Source organism: Idiotropiscis lumnitzeri, chromosome 15, assembly GCF_059441095.1.
Source record: "Idiotropiscis lumnitzeri isolate Australia: NSW breed Sydney's pygmy pipehorse chromosome 15, RoL_Ilum_1.0, whole genome shotgun sequence".
Classification (NCBI taxonomy): Eukaryota; Metazoa; Chordata; class Actinopteri; order Syngnathiformes; family Syngnathidae; genus Idiotropiscis; species Idiotropiscis lumnitzeri.
Window position 1 is genome coordinate 8,805,491 of NC_142405.1, and position 22,876 is coordinate 8,828,366.

The window sequence follows — 22,876 nt, forward strand, 5'->3', positions numbered from 1 at the left end:
TTTGTTTATGTTCATCAACAGGGCATATGTGAGGTTTTTTCATTTCCCCCCTCAAAGTTCTCAATATTTAATAATTTTCTACCTCTTAGGTTTCACCACTGTATAAATGTTAAAATATTCCATGTAAAGACTTTTGACCCTGTTTGTTACTGTATGAAAATATCTTGTTAAGCATTATTTTATTCGAGTGCTTGAAGAAAAAAGTGTTATTTATGTTTTAAGAATGTGTTCAATTTAGAATCATATAGTTACAGGATTCTTCCATGTGAATAGAAATATTTATGTAAAATATGTTTTAGATTGGGAATTTCTTGAGAGCTACTGTAAGGAAAAGTCATTTACGTTTTTGGGCATTTTCCTTAAAACTGGATTTACACTGCAAGTCAAAGTGCCGTAGTCCAAAAAAAAGCCTTATCCATTTTTTTATTTTTTTTTAGTAAAATGCTCATATGAACAGGGTAAACTGTATTTGACGTGTGTTCACGCTGCACTGCTTTGGCTCGATGCCTGATACATTACAGATTTTTTTTTTTTCCACATTTGAAAAAGACCTGATCTGAAGATACGCGATTACATTATTATTATTGTGCCACTCAAGAGCAAAAAAAAGTGGAACCTCAATGTAAATTCAGCCTGTAGAGCAGACTTAAATTTCGTCCATATTACACAAATTCACAGCCTGACACTTTCCTGTTGCTGTCCATGCAAAGAAGATAGGAGTATAACACCAACTACAACAACTGTGTTTTGTTTTTTTTGTTTGTCTTTTTTTGTATTTTTGTCTTTATTTGACTGACACTGCACACAGACTGATTTGGGATGAACGTACAGTGTATGTTGGGACAATTTGGAAGGAGGTTTATTCACACAACCTCCAGTGCGCAGATTAGCTTAGTTTAGCCTGTTTTAGCTTAGCATAAGACTTGTTGAAGTTTCCCGCTTCTTTGCAAATACTCCTTAGAAATAAATGGTTAAGGTATTTAGCACTAGGTTAACTAGAAAAATGTTCCACTGATGAAACAACAAAAAAAAGGTTTGCATTGTTTCTTATTTGAGTTGTTGCTAGTGCTATTGCTAAACTATGTTAACGTTTGGTGGTTCCTTCCATTGTCTTAACATTCTGTATTGCCTCTTGAAATATTTTTATTTTTTTATTTATTTTTTTTACACCGACATGCGTGTACCAATGATTATTATTTATGTTGTCACTTCTCATGTGAATGTTGAGTTTTACTATGAACATCCTGACTGTAAACAAATATTACCACGGCTCAAATAGGTTTATTGGAAAATGTGTTTTTCAAGAAATTTCTTAAATTTGACGAACACACTACATGGAGTATTACGGACGTTTTATTTAGTTTTATCTTTATTTCGAACTTATTACAAATTACGTTTTGGTTTCCATGCCTCTCAATTGGAAACAATGGTCATGTTTGGTATTGCAGCTTCAGAAACTCCTTTGCGTTTGGCATTAACAAATTTTGAGTGTACTTTTACATACAACACCAGCGGTGTAACCCCAAATCTCACCTTGCTCCGTATTTATAGTGACACAATGAAGCAGCAGTGAGACATAGCTTAGCATCGAGTATGTACTGTAGCTCTGTTATGCTTTTGTGTTAGCTTCCGCCATTTGCTTCCTCTTCAATAAACACCGAATGAGGTTTCTGTGGCGTGATGTTTGATGTTTTTTTTTTTTTCTTACTGGCTACCATGGCAAAAATCTGCATACAAGAGAAAATATGACAGAATATTTAATGCAGGTATTCTATTTTTGAAAGTGGCTAATGAATATTTGTGATTTTATAAATGAATGTAAATTACAGTGGGAGTTATTCACCGGTGTTTATTTTTTTGCCACTTGAATTAGAAGTTACAGAATACTGGTCAAAGAAGTTTAGCAAACATTTTTTAATGAGAGATGCAGGTAATTCTTTTTGTAGATAATATATGGAAAACAGTCATCTACTATGTAAGATTTATAAAATAAGGATTAGGTTCAGAACACGTGGAATTATTTTTCTGAAACATGGAAATGACAACGCATAGTCAAATCCGTTTTGCGTAAGCTTTTATATGTCAGACAAAAAAATATGAATATCTCAATCCTGATGTTCTAGAAAAAAATAAATCAGCATAAAAAATGCTTAGAGATGTTCGAGAAAAATTTTTAAAAAATTAAATCAGCATAAAAAATGCTTAGCGATAAGCCACATCTGATTAACTCATTCAATACCATTGATGGATAAATACGTCAAAATCCTTTTTTTTTAACTGGGCTGGTCGTGAATGAGTTAATGGATGGACTCCAGGCTGCTGAATAGGTGATCATTGAAAAATGTTCACATTTTAGATTCTTACCAAACGATTACTTTTTTTTTCAAGACATAAAAAAATCTATACATAATTTATCATCATAGGATTTTGAAGGGAGACTAATTTTGTGATAAGCAAATCGCAAAAGTGAAGTACTTTCTGGATGCTCCGTATGCATCGTTTTCCAAGGTATTAAATGTCACAGCACGATTTTAAAAGCAAGACCACAGAATGAAGACATTTTTACCAAATGACCTTTAATTAAGCTGGAATCATAAACAATGCAATCATGAACAATATGGCTAAAAATATCAAATCAATGCAATGTACCACAAGTCATGTAGCTTGTTAAAACGATGTCCTGCTAGCAGACAGCATACGGCAGGTTCACTGAGACAGAATTGAAACAAAAACTGCTGTCTCTGAATTTCTTGTGCGTGTATGTGCTCTACTCCTCGTTTGCATCATTAATAGGAGTAGGATTTCCACTCTTGCATATCTGGGAAAAGACGACAGGAATAGACTGATGCTTGTTGATTTTAATATCAAAAGCAGCATTTAATAAGGTAAAAAAAAACACATCAACAAAAACAGGACAAACAGGCAAAGTTTGCTTTTAAAAAAACTTCAAACATTTATACCTTCATCAAAACTTCTTCTCCCCATGAGTCCTACAAACATGTCCCCTTTATTTCCTGGTTAAGAGAAAGAAGAAGAGTCAAAAAAAAAATAATGAATAATAAATATAAAAGAATAATCTTACTTTTCCTTTCCAGACCCATCGGATGTGATACCCCTGGAAGATAGGAGGCATGCAAATGAGAACGGCATCGTGTAAAATATGACTGGAGTAAAACAATGCACTGAACGGTACTCAATGTAATCCCCTGGAATCGCAGTTATTACCACTATTATATATTTTTATGTGCTTGTTTACCCAAACTCCTTCCCATCAGGCCGTGGAACTGCTGCGCTTTAGAGCGTTTGATGAGGTCTGCCAGACGGATGGTTATCCCCCTTTCTAGTGGGTATTCCTACACACATTAACGTATGCACACACACACACACACACACACACGCACATTGGATAATAAATCAATTCACATGTAATCGTGCCGACCAAATTTGAAGTGAGCCTAACGCAAGTGTATATGGATTTGACAGTGGAGCTGTCTAGTGCTGAAACATCAGTGTGTAAATTGTAAAATGATTCAAAAAGTGTCTGAAATTGAAAAAAAGTAGATTATCACGGCACTGGACTGTACACACTGCATCCAAAGAATTTAAATTACTTCAGGACTATATATGCTATAAAAAACATTGTGTAGTAACATATGTATTAATATTACATATGAGTTGATGTGTTTGACTGTCATTTTTTTGAAAGGACATGCAGTGGTGATTAATTAATATATAAGTAACAAAAATGAATTTAAATAAAAAATAGGAATAACATGAAAGTGTTACCTGCCAGTTTTCCAGGGTCCACTCCTCCCTTCCCTCCTCTCGGCTGGTGAGCGGACTTCCCAGTGGGCAAAGAGACTGCGTCAGCACGACCAACAGCACAGTCGCCAACTTTCGAGCATCCATTCTCACTTTAAGGCGCTGGTGGAGAACTCCGAAGCAAGTGGGGCCCAAATTACAAGCAAAAGGGCGCTTTTCTTGTAAGTTGATCCATACGGAGGTTGCACCTTTATAAAGCATCTCTTGCTCCTCCCCACCAACCCTCACCTCACTGAGGAATGAATCCTGTTTCTGTTTTTTTTCCCTCCTGTCTTCTTTGTGTGTGAATGTGCGTGCGTGTACACGCATGTGTGAGTCAGCCCTTCGACTGGGTAAATATCACCTTAGCTATCACCAATTTTGGTCTGATTGCCTGCTGACACGACAGGCAACATTTTATTCTACCCAAATTTTCATAGTAATAGGACCTATGGAAGTATTCAATTTAATTTACAAAAAAAAGTCCATGTACTGCTCTCTTACTCGGCCCAAACACTTGTCGAATTCAAAATAATGACGAGAAGGGCACTTGTTCCTATAACATCAGTATATTAAAGCACTTGCTACGCCCGCCACAAAAAACCTACACTGGTGTCCCAAATTAATTTCTTTAGCAACTCAACAACAGGAAATTGTCATTTCAAACTAAATTTGGCATAAAATGCCCTTAACATTCATTATTAAATTACACAACCCCCACAAATGCACAGAGATATCGTGACGCAATCTTGAGGCCCGTTATTGTGGCATTCATCCACAACCACCCCCTCATGTTGCCGCATGACAATGCATAGCTCCATGTTACAAGGAATTAGACACAATTCCTGAATATTGAAAGTAGCTCAGTTATTTGTTAGGTCAGTTTAGTTTTTTTTAGTAACTACACTCACCTTGTCTTCGTATACACAATGATTTAGGAAATACGCAGTTGCTATGGTGTCAAACATCCTAGTTCTGGTTTCCTGCAAGTCAGTTTATTTTAAATGGGGAGGATTGGTAATAATTAAATGGCAATATTTCTTAATGTTGTTGTAAGTGAAGAAAATGTGTTAGAAACAGGAAGTTGACGCACATGATTTTTCCTTCGCAGGCCACATAAAATGAGGTCAAGGGCCAGATCTGGCCCCCGGGCCTTGAGTTTGACACCTGTGCTTTAGAGTATTTACGATCGAGTTACTCAGTGACACATTGTCAGTGCGTCAAGCTTTCTTCAAGTAAGGATGTCAGCTTTCTTAAATGTGTTCTGAATCCAGCCCCGCTTGTTTTTACTTGGAATTTTTGTATATGAAGACTTTTACGTCGCCAATTTTGTCTTCTCTCCGCTTCTGGGTCCGAAGCATCACAGTTTGCCTTAGCAACATTGTTGCGGGGTGCAGGTGCAATGCAATCTGAGACTGATGAATTCCTGCTTGGTTTGTGCCAGGTGTGAGCATCGGTAGCAAGGATTTAGATGCTAACATATTCTTGGAACAGCTTCTGTCAAGAAGAGCCTCTCATCTGTATCCCTAAGTGACAACCACTTGTGCCAGCATGTTCATGTAATGTCAGTCAAAAAAAAAATTCTTTGTAAAAAGAGAATTAAATGATACTTTTTAGAGCCGCAGAGTTTATTCTTTTTTAATTATTATATCCGTGCTCACCTTTTTATCTTGTTAAAAAGCAGCATAAGACATGAACTTTGGGCCAAACTTACCGTGGTGACCGAGCAATTTAAATGTGTTTTATGCCCCCCCCCCGCCCCCAATTCACAACAATTCTCAGATGTCTGTCAAAGATTTTAGACATCCATCCGTCAAAATACACTTAGCATAAAGAGTCACACTGAATACTATAAGAAGGTGAGGTGGTCCTGTTTCATGCAAATGCAGATTGCATTTGTTACCATGACGATGGCTAATGTATGCAGTTGCTTAATGTTGCAAATTTAGCAACATTTAGCAACTTTTCCAACCTTTTTTGTAACTTTTATTTCCTTTTAATGATAAGCAACAACTAGTAACTTTTTGTGGGGATATTGGGAGACTTCTGGATGGTTTGAGTCACTGAGGAGGAGATGGTCACCTCGCTGCGTCCAGACTTCAAATGAATGGCGCTTGCATAATGTAAGATAAGCATTGGCTAATTTTTACATTCAAGTGTGGCTGAAGTTCAGAGCGGCTTGTTTGCAGACACGTTCAGGAACAAGTGGATAAAGTATTTGGTATATTTTTCTCTTTATCCATGTTAGGCACAACACATTAAAAGAACAGGAACAATTGTCATCTGCTTGTCCACTTTTCAGTATTTAAATCTATTGTTAAATTTGCTGTGGATTCACATTTTTTTGTATTTGTATGTAAGGAATATAAATGAGACAAATGGTCAAAAGGACGCTGGGCAGCGAGACGCTTCACTGAGCAAGAACAGCAAGTCCGTCACCTCTGTTATGTTTAGGCTTCGTACCGAGATGATCGAGCAACATACGTCATTATTCAAATGAATATTTATGTTGAATTGAAGTGATGTCTGCCACATCGACAAATTCCATATTTTTTTTAATGACGTTCTTAAATAATGGAAGAACACATCCTGCGTATCTCATTATGACTGTATAAATAACGGAATAATATTTATGAAGGAAGATTAGGAATTCATTTTAAATAGTTTCCATGTGACAACCAAACTTTGAGGTTTTTACCTAGTGGATTCCAGAAATAGAAGCCATTCATCAATTTTGTTTATTATAACAAAGCATGTTTTTTTTTGTTTTTTTTACGCTTCTTTTACAAGCTTCCAGTCTGTCATTTTTACAGGAATTCCGTAGAGAAAATTCAATGATGATGAAACTTAAACCACAAAGAGAGCAGTATTTACAAAGTAAAATGAAGTAAAATATAAATAAATAAAATGAAGTAACACATCTCCCGGTACACAAAGGAAAGGGCGCTTTAAAAGAAAATCAAGAGACTCCTGACCACAATATTTTGTTTTTCATGTAAAAATCACTATTCATTCCTATGGGATGCATTCGTTTTTTTTCCATTTTATTTTCAAAGCGTACACGACAACATTGAGTAGTAGTTCATCACCAAACCTCATTTACACTTGTCAATAAAAGCGTGTGGATCCATAATGCACTGGAACGAAAGAATGCGGATTCGACAGAGAAATAAAGGCATTTTTTCCTCTTCGCTGCACCTTTTGGAAACCTTTGTGATTAGAATCATGAGTAAGCTACCCTTAATGGGATTCAGTCTAACAAACATGCCATCACCAATACCGTTTTTTTTTTTTAACTTAAGGGTTAATATGATCTAATTAAAAAAAGCTCAACGACAAAAAAATTATCACTATGTAGTGCTAAACAGAAAAGCCACAAAACTTGCTCGCATACTACGGAACGTCTCCCTGGTGACGCATCGCTACAGATTTTATTACATACGTATGAATATGTGGGTGTGGACCACAACACTATATCACATTAAATTATATTCTCTGCATTTCAAGAGATATACCCTACAGTGATTAATGATGCAAGATCGGGTGCTTTCTTGCACTTAAATTAATTAAAATCACTCAATCATAGGCTGCACCGAGACTTTTGTCTTGCTGAAGATTTTGTGCTTGTGTTATTGAGAGGGCCGAGTGATATAGTGATGTCGGTACTGCACTAGAGTGCCTGAGTTCTCGTGAGGGATATCAGTCAGAAGCTTCAAACATTTTAAGAAATTGGCACAATCACCGCGAGGCTGATAAAAAAGGAAAATTCAAATAATATAACAGTACGGTAGTATATTATGTTACTGCCTGAAAACAGGTGGCTTCTCCAAGGTCTTGAACAGCAAGAATTTGTTTTCCCATGTGGTTTCAAGAATGAGCGTCAAGCCTGCGAAGTTCAGGTCCTTAGATTTGAGTTAAAGGAGACGTTGGTTTAAATGAATTTTTTCGTACTATTGATGTAATTGCTTTCTTTTAATGCCAAAACACAGCATAAGTCACAGCTAGGACTACTGTTGATTCCAAAAATATTAATCACGATTATTTTAGTCATAACTGAAATCGCAATTATTCAAATATTTTTTGTGGGTTTATAAAAACCACCCCAAAAAATTATGAATTGAAAAAATATTAAGACAAATTTCCCAGCGGTCTTTGGGCACACTGCAAATTGCAAAACCAATTCAAGTGGGTTGAAGGGGCTTTGCCGGGCAGTTTCTCTATCCAGTCTCTGGACTTCTCTGGTTCTGCAGACTGCACAGGTCAAGAACCATGAAGAACATCATGGAAGCTACTAGGCCAGGAAGAAGTTGCTAAAAAAATCTTCACCACCAAAAGTCAGCTGGAAAAGGCTTCCACTCACTTTTGACCCTAATGAGAACAAGCAGGATCTGCAAAAATGGATGGATGGTCTATCATCGGAAGTCTGGGTTAATAAATTCTCCCATGACTCAAAATGAATCCTGTCGTTTAGATCTGTGTTTTCTTAATCCTTTTCATCTGTGACCTTATCGGCACAATAATTGGGCAGCATCTAATTTCAATAGCCCCCCATTGTTCTTACTGTTCCATAATTAATGCTCATTGGCATTCTCCCTTTCACTGACAAGGCTGCCACAGAGTGCAATTCTCAGCACCTTGCTTGGGGACACAATGAAATCTTCTGTGCATTCTTCTAGAACGACAAGGGGGACTGGAATGATTTCGGGTGATTTGTGACTCTATGCAGAGTCTTTAAAACATGTAAACTCACATGTGAGATATATATAATTATCCAAATTGCACCCAGGTGATGCTAGATTAATTGAGTTCTTTATTCTATTGAAATACTGTCCTGCAAAATGGTGTTAAGGTTCAATGAAATGCTTTAACATTTTATTGAATTTGTATCAGTGGGCCAGAAACACACCACTGATTTCCCTACTGTACAGTGCGCTGTGAAGTGCTGCTTTGTTTTTAGATAATTGCTCCAGCGGCATTGTTATGCGCAACTGCAGAGGAGAAATGAAAATGCATATTTCTTCCCAGGTTCTCACAGTATAGGACTCAGGAAAGAGTCACCTGATGCACACGTGGATCGTATTTCAGTGGTTGTGATGGGAATGTTGTGCTGGTGATGTGGATTGTACCCTCAGGTTAAAAAAAAAAAAAAAAAGACGCATGACGTCACCAGTTTATATACATGCATAGGGTTAATGTAACTGCAGCTATGCTACTACATCTCCGGCAATTAATCTTTTAGGGCACTGCTGGATGGAAGTGAAAAGTGTACATGCTTTGAAAACAGATTGTACTACCAGATATTTTGAATGGTATTTTTCCATTGGATATTTGTGTTTTCTATTATTGATTGTAATGCTTTTCCTACATAAAATATCTGTTTAATAAATAAATGGATAAGTGATCAAAGAAAATCGCGATTCATTTCATGAGATTTTAGGGAAAAAAATATGGGATGTAAAATGATATATATTGGAATATTAAAATGCTTTTTATTTCATTTTGAATTATTATATTATACAGTACAGGAGATTATGATAATGACATCAATGAATTGTATATCATTTGTATGATTTCATCCTCTCACCCAATGAGAATCTATAGATAATCAGATTGATAAGCAGTGTTGTTGTGATGGAATTGGAATCACTAAATTCTTAGAATTTCCCATCCTATGTGAAATTAGATGAAAAGCCTTTAGTAAAATGTGTTGATCTTTCTTTTAATGTTGCCTTTTCTTTTAGTTGTACCTCAAGTATTATCTATTTTAATGTTGGGCTGTGGCACGTTGAGATTATTTGTTGATGTCAAATGTTTTATAAATACATTTGCGAGAAAGTACGCACTTGGTTTTGGTTTTAACTGAGCCTAAAAATTCCGTACGATTTAAATGAGGGGAAATTTCTCCAATTTAAGCAAAGGAAAACGTTATATTCAATGGCGTCAATTTTTGCTTTCTTTGGTTTGCCCTGCATGAATACTTGACCCACGGCGCCATCTAGTGGTATAACTTGTCAGTTACACCACTTACTATAGTTCACAGCCGTTCTATTATTTTATGAGCTCTCTGACACAAAAACATGAATTGATTTTACAGCTCCAAAAAGCAATCCCTGAAATATTTAGAATTGAAGTATTCAAATACAGCCAGTCATCAGCAACAGTGAAGTATGATGTCATTAAATAAAAATGTAACCAAACACATTTACATGGTATGAAAAAAGGCAAAAATAAATATAACATCCACACACAGCTCTACATGTAGAAAAAAAATAGATAAAGCATTTGGAGGGTTTATTTGGCAATTAAATAATTTACTTTGACTCTTTATCATTAAGTTATTCTGCCACAAAATGTTCACATGAATCTAGAGACATTCAATGCAAAAACAACTGAAAAGAAAACAATATATTACGTCATTTTAAGAATAGCAACATTTGCAACCGTATGGCCGTTAAAGAAAAAGTGAGATACTGTACCTGACGGCTTTTGTGTGCTTGTTTTTGTGTTGTATTATATTATACTTGTGACAGCAGACTATAAACATAAATGATTTCTCCACTCTCCCTAGAAGTCACTCTCAATTTGATAGATTCATATTGTTGCTCTCGAACAAAACACCAACTAATGTCAGGAAGAGGCTGGTTTACAAATCCAATCCAATCAATTGTCCTTTAGCCTGGGGCTGCTCTGTTTTCCAAACTTCAGGAAAACCATTCTGAAGCCGACAACTCAAGAACAATGCCATTATCGCGGTCGGGACAATCCAATAAAGACATCCATCAGTGTGTGGAATATGAGATACGATTCGCAGCAAATCATGTGCGGACACATCAGGCTGTGTGGACCACGTGTCAAAATTGTACATCCAATAAACACACCACACATTCTGAAAAACATCAAAACATGCATGATATTTACATATAATAAATGTGGAGAAAGGAAAATGGAATCATCAGTTTAAAAAAGGTTTCGTTGCAGTTAAAAATGTGTCCAGTAAATAAGTCAATCAATTTTATAAACATCATTAAACCAGGAAATGTATTATGTTTTATTTTGAAAATGTCATCCAAAAGTTAACAAACCACAATTTTCTGCTCGTAGTTTATTTCAAGTAGAAAGAAAGAAACATTTTTCCAGATTGGCTTGACCAATTAAAATCTCACACATTCGAAGTGGTGCGCTGTGTCTCAAACGTGCGCAAATGTCGCTCCTGCCTTTGCGAGTGTGTGTGTATGAGGCTTTGCACAGCCTGACGATATCTGGCTGACATGACGTTGTAAAGTAAGGGATTGACAGCAGCGCTGAGGTAGTAGAGCACGGAAGAGCCCAAGTTCAAATATTGTGACAGATAATATAGAAAATACAAATGCGTGTCAGTGTGTGTGTTGTTAGTGAAGTGTGTGTCATTGCTTTGAGCTGAGGGTGTCACTGCATGGAGGCTGGTTCCTTCCATGGATGATGAGTACGTGATATGTGTGTTGTTGCTTTGTGACGCCATGCAAATGCTGGGCTTACTAGTTTGTGTGTTTGCACTTGTGACGGTATGAGAGCTCACCTGTGTGATCTTCTCTGAGTTGTGAGGTATTTGAATCTCTGTCCTGTTATATATTTTGTTCTTAAAAGTGCTGTTGGTATCTCGTCTCTTACGATGTACAAGTGTTGATTGTCGTGTGTGTGCTGAATCTTTGTGTGTTAAATGTGGGGGACTTTGACTACTGGTGGGGGGTTCATAAGAATGAGCCGATGTAGCCGATGTAGAATTAACAGGCTGGTTCAATCTAGCAGCTTTTGTAACACTGCGGATGTTGTTGATGAATTCATCACCGTTGACAATCTGTTGGTCACCAGTGCCCAACGAGAAAACGAATATCGTCCGACCAACGTGGAAGGGCAGCCAGCACAGGACGAACGCCAATACGATCACTCCTGAGAGGACAAAAAAGCAGCAAAGGAAGATAATACAGTAAAACAGTCATTTTTTTTTTTTTTTTTTAGAGGAATACACGTTATGATCACAAAAATAGCGAATAGGTTTTCAGTTCAGTCAGTCGAGCAAGTGTGACTTTTCCTCACCGAGCATTTTGACAGTGTGCCGATGACTTTGGTCTCTGCGGCTGCTCTGCGGGCGAAGCCAAAGTGTCCTTCCAATCATACCATAGACCAGCACGAGGATGCAGACGGGTACCAGGAAGTACAGGTTGGACACAATCATCATAGTGGACAGAAGACCAGAGGTAATAGCGTATTGAGTGCAACGGCACTCTCTTCTGTCAGTCCCGTGTCGAGCAAAATTTGCTTCCCAGCCTCCTCCCTCGTCTTCTTTCATTTTGTTTTGCTCATCTCCATAAACATCCTTGAAGTCCTCTTCCTCTTCTTTCATTCCGTCTTCTTCCTCATCAAACAGTTTCAACTCTCTGGCTCTTTCACTCTTTGTCTCTTTGTCTGCCCATTTTTGCTCATCTAGTTCTAATTCAAATGAAGATGCCACATGTCTTCCTTCAGCTCCATCCAACGTAAAGCCAACCGGTCGTCCATCCTCGCCCATCCACCGTCCACCGAACCTGACATCTTCTTGCCCAACTTCCTCAACGCCAACCATCACCAACACCGGTGCCGCACTGACTGCCGCACTCAGCCACAGGCAGCCAATGAGAGTTTTGGTTCTGCGACGTGTTACCAACGTCTTTGCTATAATTGGCCAGCAGACTGCCACGTACCTCTCGAGAGAGAGGAAGGTGATGTGCAGGATGGTGCAGAAGGTGCAACACTCAGAGAGAAATATGGTCATCTTACAGGCAAGGTCGCCTAAGGGCCAGGGTCTGGGCCTCCATAACTGTTGGAGAAAGTGACAGCGTCAATGTTTTACCCAAACTAAAAAAAAAAAAAATATATATATATATATATATATATATATATATATATATATATATGTATATATATATATTTATATAATAACAATTTTCTAGAAATTAAACATGTCATTAAATATTTAAAAAAATTTCTTAACCCCCATCCAACATCACTTTGATGTCACCTGGCACATTTGCATGTGTGTGGGTTCTCTAATCTGTTTAAAAAATATATATAAAAAATACACTGGCATACAGTACAGTCGTAGTCTATTTCTGTTCCCAAACGTTGGAAAGCTACAATAATTCAACTTTATAAATGTTTATGTATTATGAGGTGTAAAAGTAATATATTTTACGGTACAACTACTGGAAATAGCCATAGTATCCCTAAACAGTAAATAGTGATGCCATTTTTTTTCAGGCAAATACCACATTTCTAGCATCTTAGAGTGTTTATAAAAGTGCAAAATAAATTGCATATTAATATCATTATTATTATTGTTGTTGTAATTATTATTGTTTTATTATTATTTTAGGCCAATGTTTTGCATTTGATTGCCTGGTGTATTTCTATTTTTGATGCCGCAGGTGCTTTCAGGGAAGCAAAACCTGCTCAGCTTACCAAACATGAGTAAGATGTACCTTATAGAGATCCAGAGGTAGGAGTAGGAGTATCATCAGATCACTGACAGCCATGCTACTCAGGTACAAGTAGGTCGAACTTCTCATGTGTGGACGCAGCCAAACCACGAGGATCGTTAGGACGTTTCCGAGGAGACCAAGGAGCAGCAGGGGAATGTAGATGATCGTCACGCACACTAGAAATGAAAAGAGAGGCATTTAGGGTGACATGTTCCACCTGTGCTCTTGATTACACTCAACTCACTCAACAAGACCTGAGATACAGTACATATGTATCAACATTAAAGATGTTTTATAATATTTGGAAACACCTTTGACATAATTACAGTGTTCATTTTTTTTTTTACAGCTACAAATACAAACCTAGCTCCGTAAATCCAAACATAGGTTGATTCCAATCACAATCTTGGCTGGAACAGTCCTCCAGAAAGCCTGATGGAAGGCCACAGTTGTCATCATCACAACCAGTGCCCATGTCCTCCAACTCCATTAGATCCATTATTTCACAGGGTGATCTTTCGAAGAAAAACAACACAGAGAAAGCAGCAGGACGCATGTTGATGGATTTCCCGCTCAATCACTTTCAGCGCGTGGTCAGGGTGGCGAGATGCTTTTTTTTTTTAGTCATATAATGAGTTTATATATTTAAACATTTTCACTGGAATTAAACAATACTCGATATAAAAATATCGTTTGACTTGTGTGCATTTACATGTCAAATGTATCTTGATGAATAAAAAGGAACAATGGTGAATTCAATAAATGAATGGATCATATACGGTAGGATGGACTTACTGTACAGTATATCGAATCTAGCTATATGGTTAAACTCTGGAAATCATTAATTCATTTTTAAATCAGACCCCGTCAATATTAACATCATCACAGCATCATTTGCAATCACCATCCAGTAAAACTAGCATCTATACTTGAAAAAAAAAATCAATATTAAATTGCACTTGCAAAACAATAAAAACCCAAACCTTGCACGTCAAATATGATACTTACTGGTTAAGAGAGGACTCTGCGCGTGGCACACCTCTGTAGACACACTTGAGCTCTGGCTGCCACTTAGACACCTACAGTATGATCTGCCCACTCTCTCACACACACTCATCTTTAATGGTCCACTATCTATTTATGTTGCACACACTAGAGTCGGATGAATGGATATTTGGAAATTGATACTCCAATACCACCTTCCCCATATTGGAATCGATATCCAGGAAAACATCTCAATGCTTTAATTTGTTGTCTATGTCTGCATGACATTTGCAGGACAGTGGCTTATTTAATCAATTATAATCTGATTGGGACCTAAAAGTAACAGTAAGTATACAATTTTTAAAGATAAATATAAATATAAAGATGTCCTTGTCTTTGCAGTACCACAACCTGCTGAAGAGCAAATCAACATTGAGTGCAAAAACCTATTTTGTGAACAAAATTCAACTCACTCAACAATATATCTAAAGTTTGACAAATATATAATTAATTAAATACAGATATAATTAATTAAATAAAGAAACAATTTGATTAATAGTAATAATAGTTTTTTACATACAATCATTGATAATTTATTTAATAAAAAATGTATTTATTTAATTCCATATTTAATTAATAAATGAAATTAATAAATGAAGCATTCAATTAGGCAAAGGCCTTATTTTAAAAAATTTTTCACAGTTTATCTATTATTCTTAATTTTGGGCCTTTTAGGCCGCCATACTTTTTCTTCGGTGGCATGAACACGGAAGCTGCAATTACACATACTGGCCACTGGAGATTCAAAGCGCCAAAGATTCATTGTCTAGCACAGCAGCTGCAAGCAAAAATGGCGTTGAGAGCAGCTTTGAGGAATAAATGTGCTTTATCAGGTATGTTGTGCATTTGGCACTTTACCTTGCATGCAGTACATTGCTTCTTAATTATCAACTGAAGAATGCCTTAACGTTAAACTGTACTTGGTCTGGTGGTGGCGCTGTCTGTTGCACAGAATGCAGGACAAGGGTCACAGACAATCTTGTCGTATTTGCATTCAAACGATAGCCTCAACATTATTCGCTACATAATGGACGTTTATATTTTACTTTTAGTGGGCCCTGTGTATTGTATCGTTCCCATATTTTAAACCAGACATATTTAAAAGTTTCTCATTGGAAGTAGTGTATCACTCTTATGTTGTCACTTGGGAAATGACGTCCAGTGAAAGAAATAAAATAGATGGGTTCATCTTATGTTGTAGTTTCTATTATTTCCATCCTGGTACATACTGCACGTTGGCAAGCGCCCTGCACGAGTCAAGAGACAAGTTCTGAATGATCTTAACTGAACTAAGCTAATGTCTCCTCACCTCCTTTGGCTTGATTTTATTCATTAAAGAAGTACATTGAAGAGACTTTTGTTTAATGTCTGCATGTGTCTCCAGGCCTCCTTTCCCAGCTGACCTCCAGCCATGGCAGAGTGTGTGCATCTACCGTGCTCGCAGCACAGCAGAGGAGCAACTCCTCATCGTCTAAAATTTCAGTGGATTTTGACCAGAGTACAGGTGATGTGTAAGACTGCTTCAAGGGTGGCTAAGGTCATGTTGATTATTATTGTGTCCTTTTAGTAATACTCAGCATAACTCGAAACTCAGCCATTGTCAAACCGCTGGCAAGAAGTGAATAAATAACGAGTGGAAATAACCAAATTCTGCCCAAAGTGTCAAGTGTCACAACAAAATAGGTGCAAAATAAGTGATGTCTTCCGTAGGTGTGGCTGTTATGCGTTTGAAGAATCCGCCAGTGAATAGCCTCAGTTTGGACTTCCTCACCGAGTTTTGCATCAGCTTGGAGAAGCTTGAGATGGACAAGAGCTGCCGAGGCCTCATCATCACTTCTGTACGAAACTCCTTTGAACATTTTGGTTTATTTAGTTTTTTTAGTCCGAATTCACAAAGAATGAGCTGTGGCTGCTGATAGCACCTTCAGGTGCACTTTATAATGTCTTATTCACAAATAATATTATGTTTATAACATACCCGCACAGAGCTGAGTGCAATTTGCCGCTTATTTCTCCCGATTACAATAAGCCACATATGGCTAAATATAAATGAAAAAGAAAATAGAAATATTCAGAACGCAAGCTTTCCTCATTAACCCACTTTGCGCATTTGTGAGCGCCTATAAAGAAAAAGGCGTTATATTTATTAATTTCACTTAATGTCCATAAAATTCTAAATATTGGTGCAATCATTTTGATACAGATTAATTTGGATATAAATCGAGACGTGCGCATGAATTTCGGTGACGAATGCTCGCCGTTTTCTAACATTAAACAACATTTTGCTTTTTTTTTTAATAGTGAACATCTGTGCGGAGAAAAAGTCTTAAAATATAAAATACGGTGGCGATTCTTTCAATATTTTCCATAGTTGCAGTCGGCAAGAGTCAAGATGTGCATGTGAATTCCGAAAGATATTATTTTCTTTACTCAAACTGCATGTGGCTATTAGCGCCCGTGTTAGTGAATTATCATTATTTAAATATGCGCAAATACTATCAATACACAATCTATTGAGCATCGCATTTAGTGACGCATTTCACCATCATGCTTTGTGAATGAGATGCTGTTTGCTCAATTTTTCGCACCATGCAATCCAATAGTGAATTTGGCCGTCTATTTTCCTAAAGTGTGTTTTCCTGTGATCTAGAGTCTGCCCAAGGTGTTCTCGGCAGGCCTGGACATCATGGAGATGTACGGCAAGAGTCCAGAAAGCTGTGGAGAGTTTTGGAAAGCTGTTCAGGAGATGTGGCTGAAAATGTACAGCTCCAACATGGTCACCGTAGCCGCAATCAATGTGTGTGTAGTTTGAAGCAAAATTCATTTTAGATCATCACAGCCAATACTAAGACCTTGACTAGAGTGCAAAAAAAAAAAAACCCTAAGTATAATTTTCCCTCCTTCCACAGGGCTCCAGTCCTGCAGGTGGATGTCTAATGTCTTTGACATGTGACTATAGAATAATGGTGGACAACCCACGGTATAGCATAGGCCTGAATGAGACTCAGCTTGGCATAGTTGCACCTTTTTGGTAATAGTTCATCTCATTGCAACGCTAAAGGCAAATGTGATGGAAATTGATGGTAAAAGTTCCACGTACCTCTCCCAGGTTTAAGGACACCATGGCTAATACAGTGGGCCACCGGAACACTGAGATGGGCCTGGCTCTGGGGCTGCTCTACAACCCAACAGAGGCTCTGAAGATAGGACTGGTGGACCAGTTAGTACCAGAAGATAAGCTCATGACTTCAGCCGAGCAGATAATGGCCAAGTGGTTGGCCATTCCAGGTGTGTAATAGTGGGCGGACGGCATTATTGTGCATGCGCATGAATGTGAATCGCGTTTAGCACGGGGATACGGTGAAAGATCTGCACAGAGACCACATAAAAAGCCACTCGCCCCTTTCTTTTTTTTAACTCATTCACTACCAGACAAGTAAAAAAAAAAAGAAATGGAACTTTGACGTATTTATCCGTCAATGGTATTAAATGAATTCAACTGGATAAAAACTTTATAAATATTACCTGAAACGCTGTTTTGTAGTTATTTAATTTTTTTCATTCACCGAAAAGTTGTTGTGCTACCAGATATTCACGGTAGTCAAGCCAAATGCCTTTAAAACTTTTTCCGAGTCAATGACCAGACCAAACCATTTTCTTTGTTTCACAGCCCACGCCAGACAGATCACCAAGTCCATGATGAGGAAGCCGACCATCGACAAGCTGACCTCCAAAAGAGAAGCTGACGTCCAAAACTTTGTGAGCTTCATCACCAAAGATGCCATCCAGAATTCACTCCGTATGTATCTTGAGATGCTCAAAAAGAGGAAGGTTTAATGAGATTATCTGCAAAGTGTAGGCCTGTGATCAGAAGTAATTCCACACTGACTTAATTTGACTAACTGAACATTAACTCCGTGATGCCATCATCCAGTTCTGCAACTTTGGGTTCAACACGGCTTTACAGGTACATCATCAAGAGAATTGACTTAGTTGGTGACATGTTAGTATAACGAAGGCCTATTCAGATCTCTATGCAGTTTAAGATTGTGAATTAGTCATTTGCATAATCGTATGAACAAATGTGGCTCACCTCACACCTCGGGAGGTCAGGTTATTATCACATGAGCGTCAGTCTCATCAACGAAGTGCCTGATCCAACCCATACTTTGGTGCCTTCCTTATTTTATTCCTCTATTCAGTTTTATTTGGTTTGTTCTTGGAATGTTTAGATTAGGTTAAAATCCACTTTTTTGAGGGAGGGCGGTGCTGCAGCCTTAAAGTGAAATGTACTTTAATGCCACTGTTGTGCAGTGATCTACATGTATTAGTATACTGACAAAAAAAAAAAAAGCAATCAATGTGTAACACACTTAAACACTCAGTTGGATAACATCATGTCTTGAAATAAACTGATCATTCTACAAACTGCACGAATGTGCTCTCCAGGCGGGTCCACTATTATTAAATTAGGTAGGTGATTTAAGGATTGGCAACACTATTTTCCTTGACAGAATATTGCTTGAGTGTTCATGTAAATCATTAAATAGCTGTGCATCAAGTTACAAAAGACGGACGCAGCTACTGTACTGACCAGAGATTTAATTAATGTTTGTATTTGATTCTCGTTGACTCCCAGTGAAAGTTAGGATTAGGCATGGGGGAATTGGATAGTCATCGGATCAAACAAGCAGCTTCACCTCTACGGGGAAATGATCACTGACAGCCAATGCCTGAGAAACAAATAAAATACACACTTAGAATTTTTCTTAGTATTTTTTTTTTCCCACATTTTTGTATTGTGCTAATGTCCACTCCACAAACATTCTTACCATACTAAAGCTGAGATTTAGATCCACCATGAAGTCGTACACTTCAGCACTGTGGGCCACCACTCCCTTCTTCATGTCATCAGTCACCACAATCCTAAAAGCACATCAAGATGCTGTGAAGGGCCTGCTTAGGACTGCTATCAACTGTTCAAGTTTGGATATTATTAAAGAAAAATATTTTTCATTTTATATTGTAATATATGAATTCATAAATATTGAGGAGAATATATTTATATCGCTTGCATGCAAATGGTTACATTTTCTGGACGCCCTGCCCTCCCTCAAGTGTGAAATGACACCAAGAAAATCTGATCTCCCCATTTCCAAAAATGTGTGTTTGGAAGCCGTTCTGAATGTTGCTGAACAGTAAGATCACAATTCAGATCATTTACAGCGGATGTGAAAAGTTTACACACCCCTGTTTAAATTCCAAGTTCTTGTGATTATAAGATGAGTGTGAACTGCAAACTGTACAACACCATTGATTGAACAAAATGAAATTATCTTAGCGAGCTTAAATTAAAATTAAAATGTGATGATTGAATAAGTGTGCACACCCTCTACTAACTGGGGGTCTGTTTTAAGAACCAAACACATTGAAACTGATGTTAACTAGGAGGAAGCACACACCCTGCTACAATTTGCGATGATAATTGTTTCAGGACTGTGTTCTCAAAACAGGCTAATTTCAGCAAGACAGAAATAGGGTGTGTAAAGTAGGCTGTAATTGTCGATCGTAAGGGTATTTTGATGTAAGGAAGGCAAAAATGGCAAATGCTTTAAATTGTAAAAAAAATAAACAGGGAAAATTAAATAAAACATTCTCAGATGGTTTCACTATAAATCTAATATATACGTCGCTTGTGCTTACACAGAATTTGTGCGTATATACCTGTCATATGCACAATCAGTGTGTGACACTGTGGTGTCAGCCTCATTCGGGATCAGCCAATGGAAGCTCTTGTCCGTAAAGAGACGGATCTGCGGCCACTCTGAGTCTGTGACATAGCTGCAGTCTGTGTTGAAGTCGCCGAGAAGAATGATGTCCTGGAGGTTTAATGCATGGGATTCACTAATCCAAATTCACACATTCCTCACTCAGTAAAATCTAATTCACATTGGTGTTCCATCTGGTGCGGACGTCAGTCACCACATCGTACAGCTCGTCTACTTCCTGCAAGGCGAAGTCTGGCGATGTGTGTTGTGGGATCAGAACGAAGTTCCTCACAGCTAGAAACAGGTGAGAAGCGAGGTAAGGACAATAATGGCATTATTATTTTATTGCGTGGCAAATTGATAGGTAATATGCATTTTGTTTTGTTGATCTTCACAGCAGTCATTTGAACATAAAACAGTAACAATCATACAGATGCAGTTTAACATTCCTCATGCAATAACTTAACAAGCAGCAGTTTGGCAGAGTGGGTTAAGGTCTGATGATTGACTTCGACTTAAACCGATTTCTTCCAAATGAAGTCCTGTGTTGTGTTTGCAGTTAGTTTTTGCCCAATGCTAAATATATATATATATATATATATATATATATATATATATATATATATATCTCCCAAAATCTCGATGTGCTTGAAAAAAAGGAAACATGTTTTTTTTTATCAGATTCAAAAATACTATAAGGGCCACATAAAGCCATCAATACGTCCATTATCTGAGCCTCTTCTCTTGTCTAATTAAAATTAGCTCTTGACCAGTGAAATTGAACTTTCATTTAATGATCCCTTCCGGATGCCTACCAGTTTCATTTGAGGAGAACTTGACCACAAAGGGCTCCCTGATGAAGGTGTCGGTCCCACAGGGCTCACAACCGTCATCATAAGTGTAGCTTTTGGCCACTGACACTGTCTTCTCCCTGGAATGAAGAACACTGCTGAAAACCTAAATGAAACTATATTTTACATTTCTAAAGCTACTCTAGCTATAATTAGAGCAAGAAATGTGCTTCGTTTTCATTTTTTGTCACTTTATTTCAAATATGAGCTTTTGGTATTTATTTATTTATTTTCGTCGAGGAAATAAGGTGGAACAGTTGTTTTGGAATGGTAGTTTACTTTATTATACAAAGTTCAAATTTACTGACCTTTTTTTTTTTTATTTTGCACTCCACAAATACTCCATGTGTTTAAAAAAGAAAAACTAAAACTAACATTAAATCTGATCAACTGAAACAAAGCAATATGAAAATACTAATAACAACAAACCAACCCGCTTTAAAAGCTAATTAAAACTAAATGAACTAAAAAAAAAAAAACAACAACAACGATAACGAAAAATCCCAAAGTTCTATAACTCTTTTGTGTTACCAACCTGTATAGAAAGAGATACCGTTCCTTGTAGGAACTACGACCCAAAGGCTCACTGACGATGTGCTTGTATCTGAATTGTGGCGTCCCTCTGTAAAAAAAACAAACAAAAAAAACATTACGTATTGGTGAACATTTCTAATGTTCCTTGATACCGTTCTGTTGTTATAAATCAAATTTCTTTCAACAATAATACATAATATTTTTCATTTATCCTAACTTGTTGACATGCTGCATGAGTTTTTGGGTGGCCGAGAGGTCATTGTCTCGGACCTCCTGGATTAGAATGATGTCATAGCGGTGGACGATCTGCAACAGCAACACAAAATGCATCGTTAGTGTGTTTGTATCAGGGCTCCTTGCCTTGCACCTTGAGCCCCTCCCTTTTTGTGTGTGTGTGTGTGCGCGCGTGTGTTTCAGGACTGACGAGACTGTGGTATATATATATATATATATATATATATATATATATATATATATATATATTTAAACCTTGCTGATGATGTTCATCAAGGTTGCGTTGGAGGCTTTCTTGTCGCCAAAAGACTTGATGTTGAAGGCACCCAACAGCAATGATGTCGACACATGCAGCAGGGACAAAAAGAGACCCAAAGTGTACACCAGATGCATCCTGGGGAGGGGTCATACAAAAGTCGGCTAGTGATGAAAAAAAATACATACATTCAAAACCCGGACTGATAGAAGACAGATTAAAATTTAGCAATGCATTGCAAAATAAAGCCAATGATTTTGACTGAAGCTTAACGGAAGGTTTTGTGCTTTACGCAGGGTGGAATATTACACTTGCAGGCTAATGCATTACTCAGGTTAGACAAAAGTTCCCTTAAAAGTGTGGTCAAAGGTTTTCCAGGTTCAACACTATAAGGACCTCCTCGGGTATTCTACGGACATTCATACTCAGTTTCTCTCACCGTCCGAATAGTATGCATCTGTTTGCAGATATGTCTTGAACACGTTCAGACAAATGAAATAATTTCTAATAATTATTACCTGATCCTCATAGTGATGCTGAGAAGGCCTGTCAGCGGGAATCCTCAAAGGTGCCACGGGAACTTCTGAAAGGAATCACTGATTGTGGTTCTCTTTATTTGACCATAGGTGCATGTGACGACGTCGTGCTGGCCAGGAGCAAAGATAGGCGGGGTAGTGTGGATATGGAGTACAGGGTGATAGCCATTTTGGAGGCAATGAAGAACGTTCATAGCAAATGGAATGTTTATATTTAATTTATGAAAACAAAAATCATCAAGTGTCAATGAAAAAAAACAACAACAATTTAGCAGTACTGTCTTATTAATTAAAAATATGCCAACTATAAATCTGTTTGAGAGAACCTTGATTGATAAACACACTTTCTTTTCTAATG

At 37.4% G+C, this 22,876-nt stretch overlaps 4 protein-coding genes across 4 annotated transcripts; 1 reads left to right on the forward strand and 3 right to left on the reverse strand.

Annotated features, from left to right (window-relative positions):
• Positions 1–2,549: 2,549 nt before the first annotated feature.
• LOC148322721 (uncharacterized) lies at positions 2,550–4,032 on the reverse strand. Its single transcript, XM_088317592.1, has 5 exons — positions 3,787–4,032; positions 3,257–3,353; positions 3,083–3,115; positions 2,961–3,014; positions 2,550–2,818 (listed from the first exon to the last, which is right to left on the reverse strand). The coding sequence occupies exons 1-5, from the start codon at positions 4,021–4,023 to the stop codon at positions 2,787–2,789; spliced, it is 453 nt and encodes a 150-aa protein (XP_088173718.1). The 5' UTR covers positions 4,024–4,032; the 3' UTR covers positions 2,550–2,786.
• Positions 4,033–8,018: 3,986 nt separating this feature from the next.
• Positions 8,019–13,794, reverse strand: LOC148322722 (growth hormone secretagogue receptor type 1-like). The gene is made up of 6 exons (XM_088317279.1): positions 13,659–13,794; positions 13,296–13,471; positions 11,875–12,634; positions 11,518–11,727; positions 8,406–8,473; positions 8,019–8,111 (listed from the first exon to the last, which is right to left on the reverse strand). The coding sequence occupies exons 1-6, from the start codon at positions 13,792–13,794 to the stop codon at positions 8,019–8,021; spliced, it is 1,443 nt and encodes a 480-aa protein (XP_088173405.1).
• Positions 13,795–15,079: 1,285 nt separating this feature from the next.
• On the forward strand, positions 15,080–19,100 carry eci1 (enoyl-CoA delta isomerase 1). Its single transcript, XM_088317834.1, has 7 exons — positions 15,080–15,172; positions 15,724–15,843; positions 16,050–16,177; positions 16,990–17,136; positions 17,249–17,370; positions 17,449–17,627; positions 18,010–19,100. The coding sequence occupies exons 1-7, from the start codon at positions 15,130–15,132 to the stop codon at positions 18,174–18,176; spliced, it is 906 nt and encodes a 301-aa protein (XP_088173960.1). The 5' UTR covers positions 15,080–15,129; the 3' UTR covers positions 18,177–19,100.
• On the reverse strand, positions 18,925–22,647 carry dnase1 (deoxyribonuclease I). The gene is made up of 9 exons (XM_088317835.1): positions 22,501–22,647; positions 21,982–22,120; positions 21,710–21,798; positions 21,494–21,580; positions 20,923–21,038; positions 20,289–20,401; positions 20,064–20,218; positions 19,172–19,265; positions 18,925–19,072 (listed from the first exon to the last, which is right to left on the reverse strand). The coding sequence occupies exons 1-9, from the start codon at positions 22,509–22,511 to the stop codon at positions 19,022–19,024; spliced, it is 855 nt and encodes a 284-aa protein (XP_088173961.1). The 5' UTR covers positions 22,512–22,647; the 3' UTR covers positions 18,925–19,021.
• Positions 22,648–22,876: the final 229 nt, after the last annotated feature.

Bases quoted from the DNA above. Each gene is read 5' to 3' on its own strand.
- LOC148322721 (XM_088317592.1), bottom strand. From the start codon at position 4,023: ATGCTTTATAAAGGTGCAACCTCCGTATGGATCAACTTACAAGAAAAG. The intron at 3,354-3,786 runs GTAACACTTTCA...TAATGTGTGTAG, and splicing joins GGACCCTGGAAAACTGGCAG to GAATACCCACTAGAAAGGGG. The intron at 3,015-3,082 runs GTAAGATTATTC...TCTCTTAACCAG, and splicing joins GATGGGTCTGGAAAGGAAAA to GAAATAAAGGGGACATGTTT.
- LOC148322722 (XM_088317279.1), bottom strand. From the start codon at position 13,794: ATGGATCTAATGGAGTTGGAGGACATGGGCACTGGTTGTGATGATGAC. The intron at 13,472-13,658 runs GTTTGTATTTGT...TTTCATTTCTAG, and splicing joins GTTTGGATTTACGGAGCTAG to TGTGCGTGACGATCATCTAC. The intron at 8,474-11,517 runs GTAGTCAAAGTC...TTGTCGTTCTAG, and splicing joins TTCTTATGAACCCCCCACCA to AAGAATGCACAGAAGATTTC.
- eci1 (XM_088317834.1), top strand. From the start codon at position 15,130: ATGGCGTTGAGAGCAGCTTTGAGGAATAAATGTGCTTTATCAG. The intron at 15,173-15,723 runs GTATGTTGTGCA...ATGTGTCTCCAG, and splicing joins GAATAAATGTGCTTTATCAG to GCCTCCTTTCCCAGCTGACC. The intron at 17,137-17,248 runs GTGTGTGTAGTT...CTCCTTCCACAG, and splicing joins TCACCGTAGCCGCAATCAAT to GGCTCCAGTCCTGCAGGTGG.
- dnase1 (XM_088317835.1), bottom strand. The intron at 20,402-20,922 runs GTAGGCATCCGG...ACCTGTTTCTAG, and splicing joins GTTCTCCTCAAATGAAACTG to CTGTGAGGAACTTCGTTCTG. The intron at 19,266-20,063 runs GTATATACGCAC...ATGTGCTTTTAG, and splicing joins ACTGATTGTGCATATGACAG to GATTGTGGTGACTGATGACA.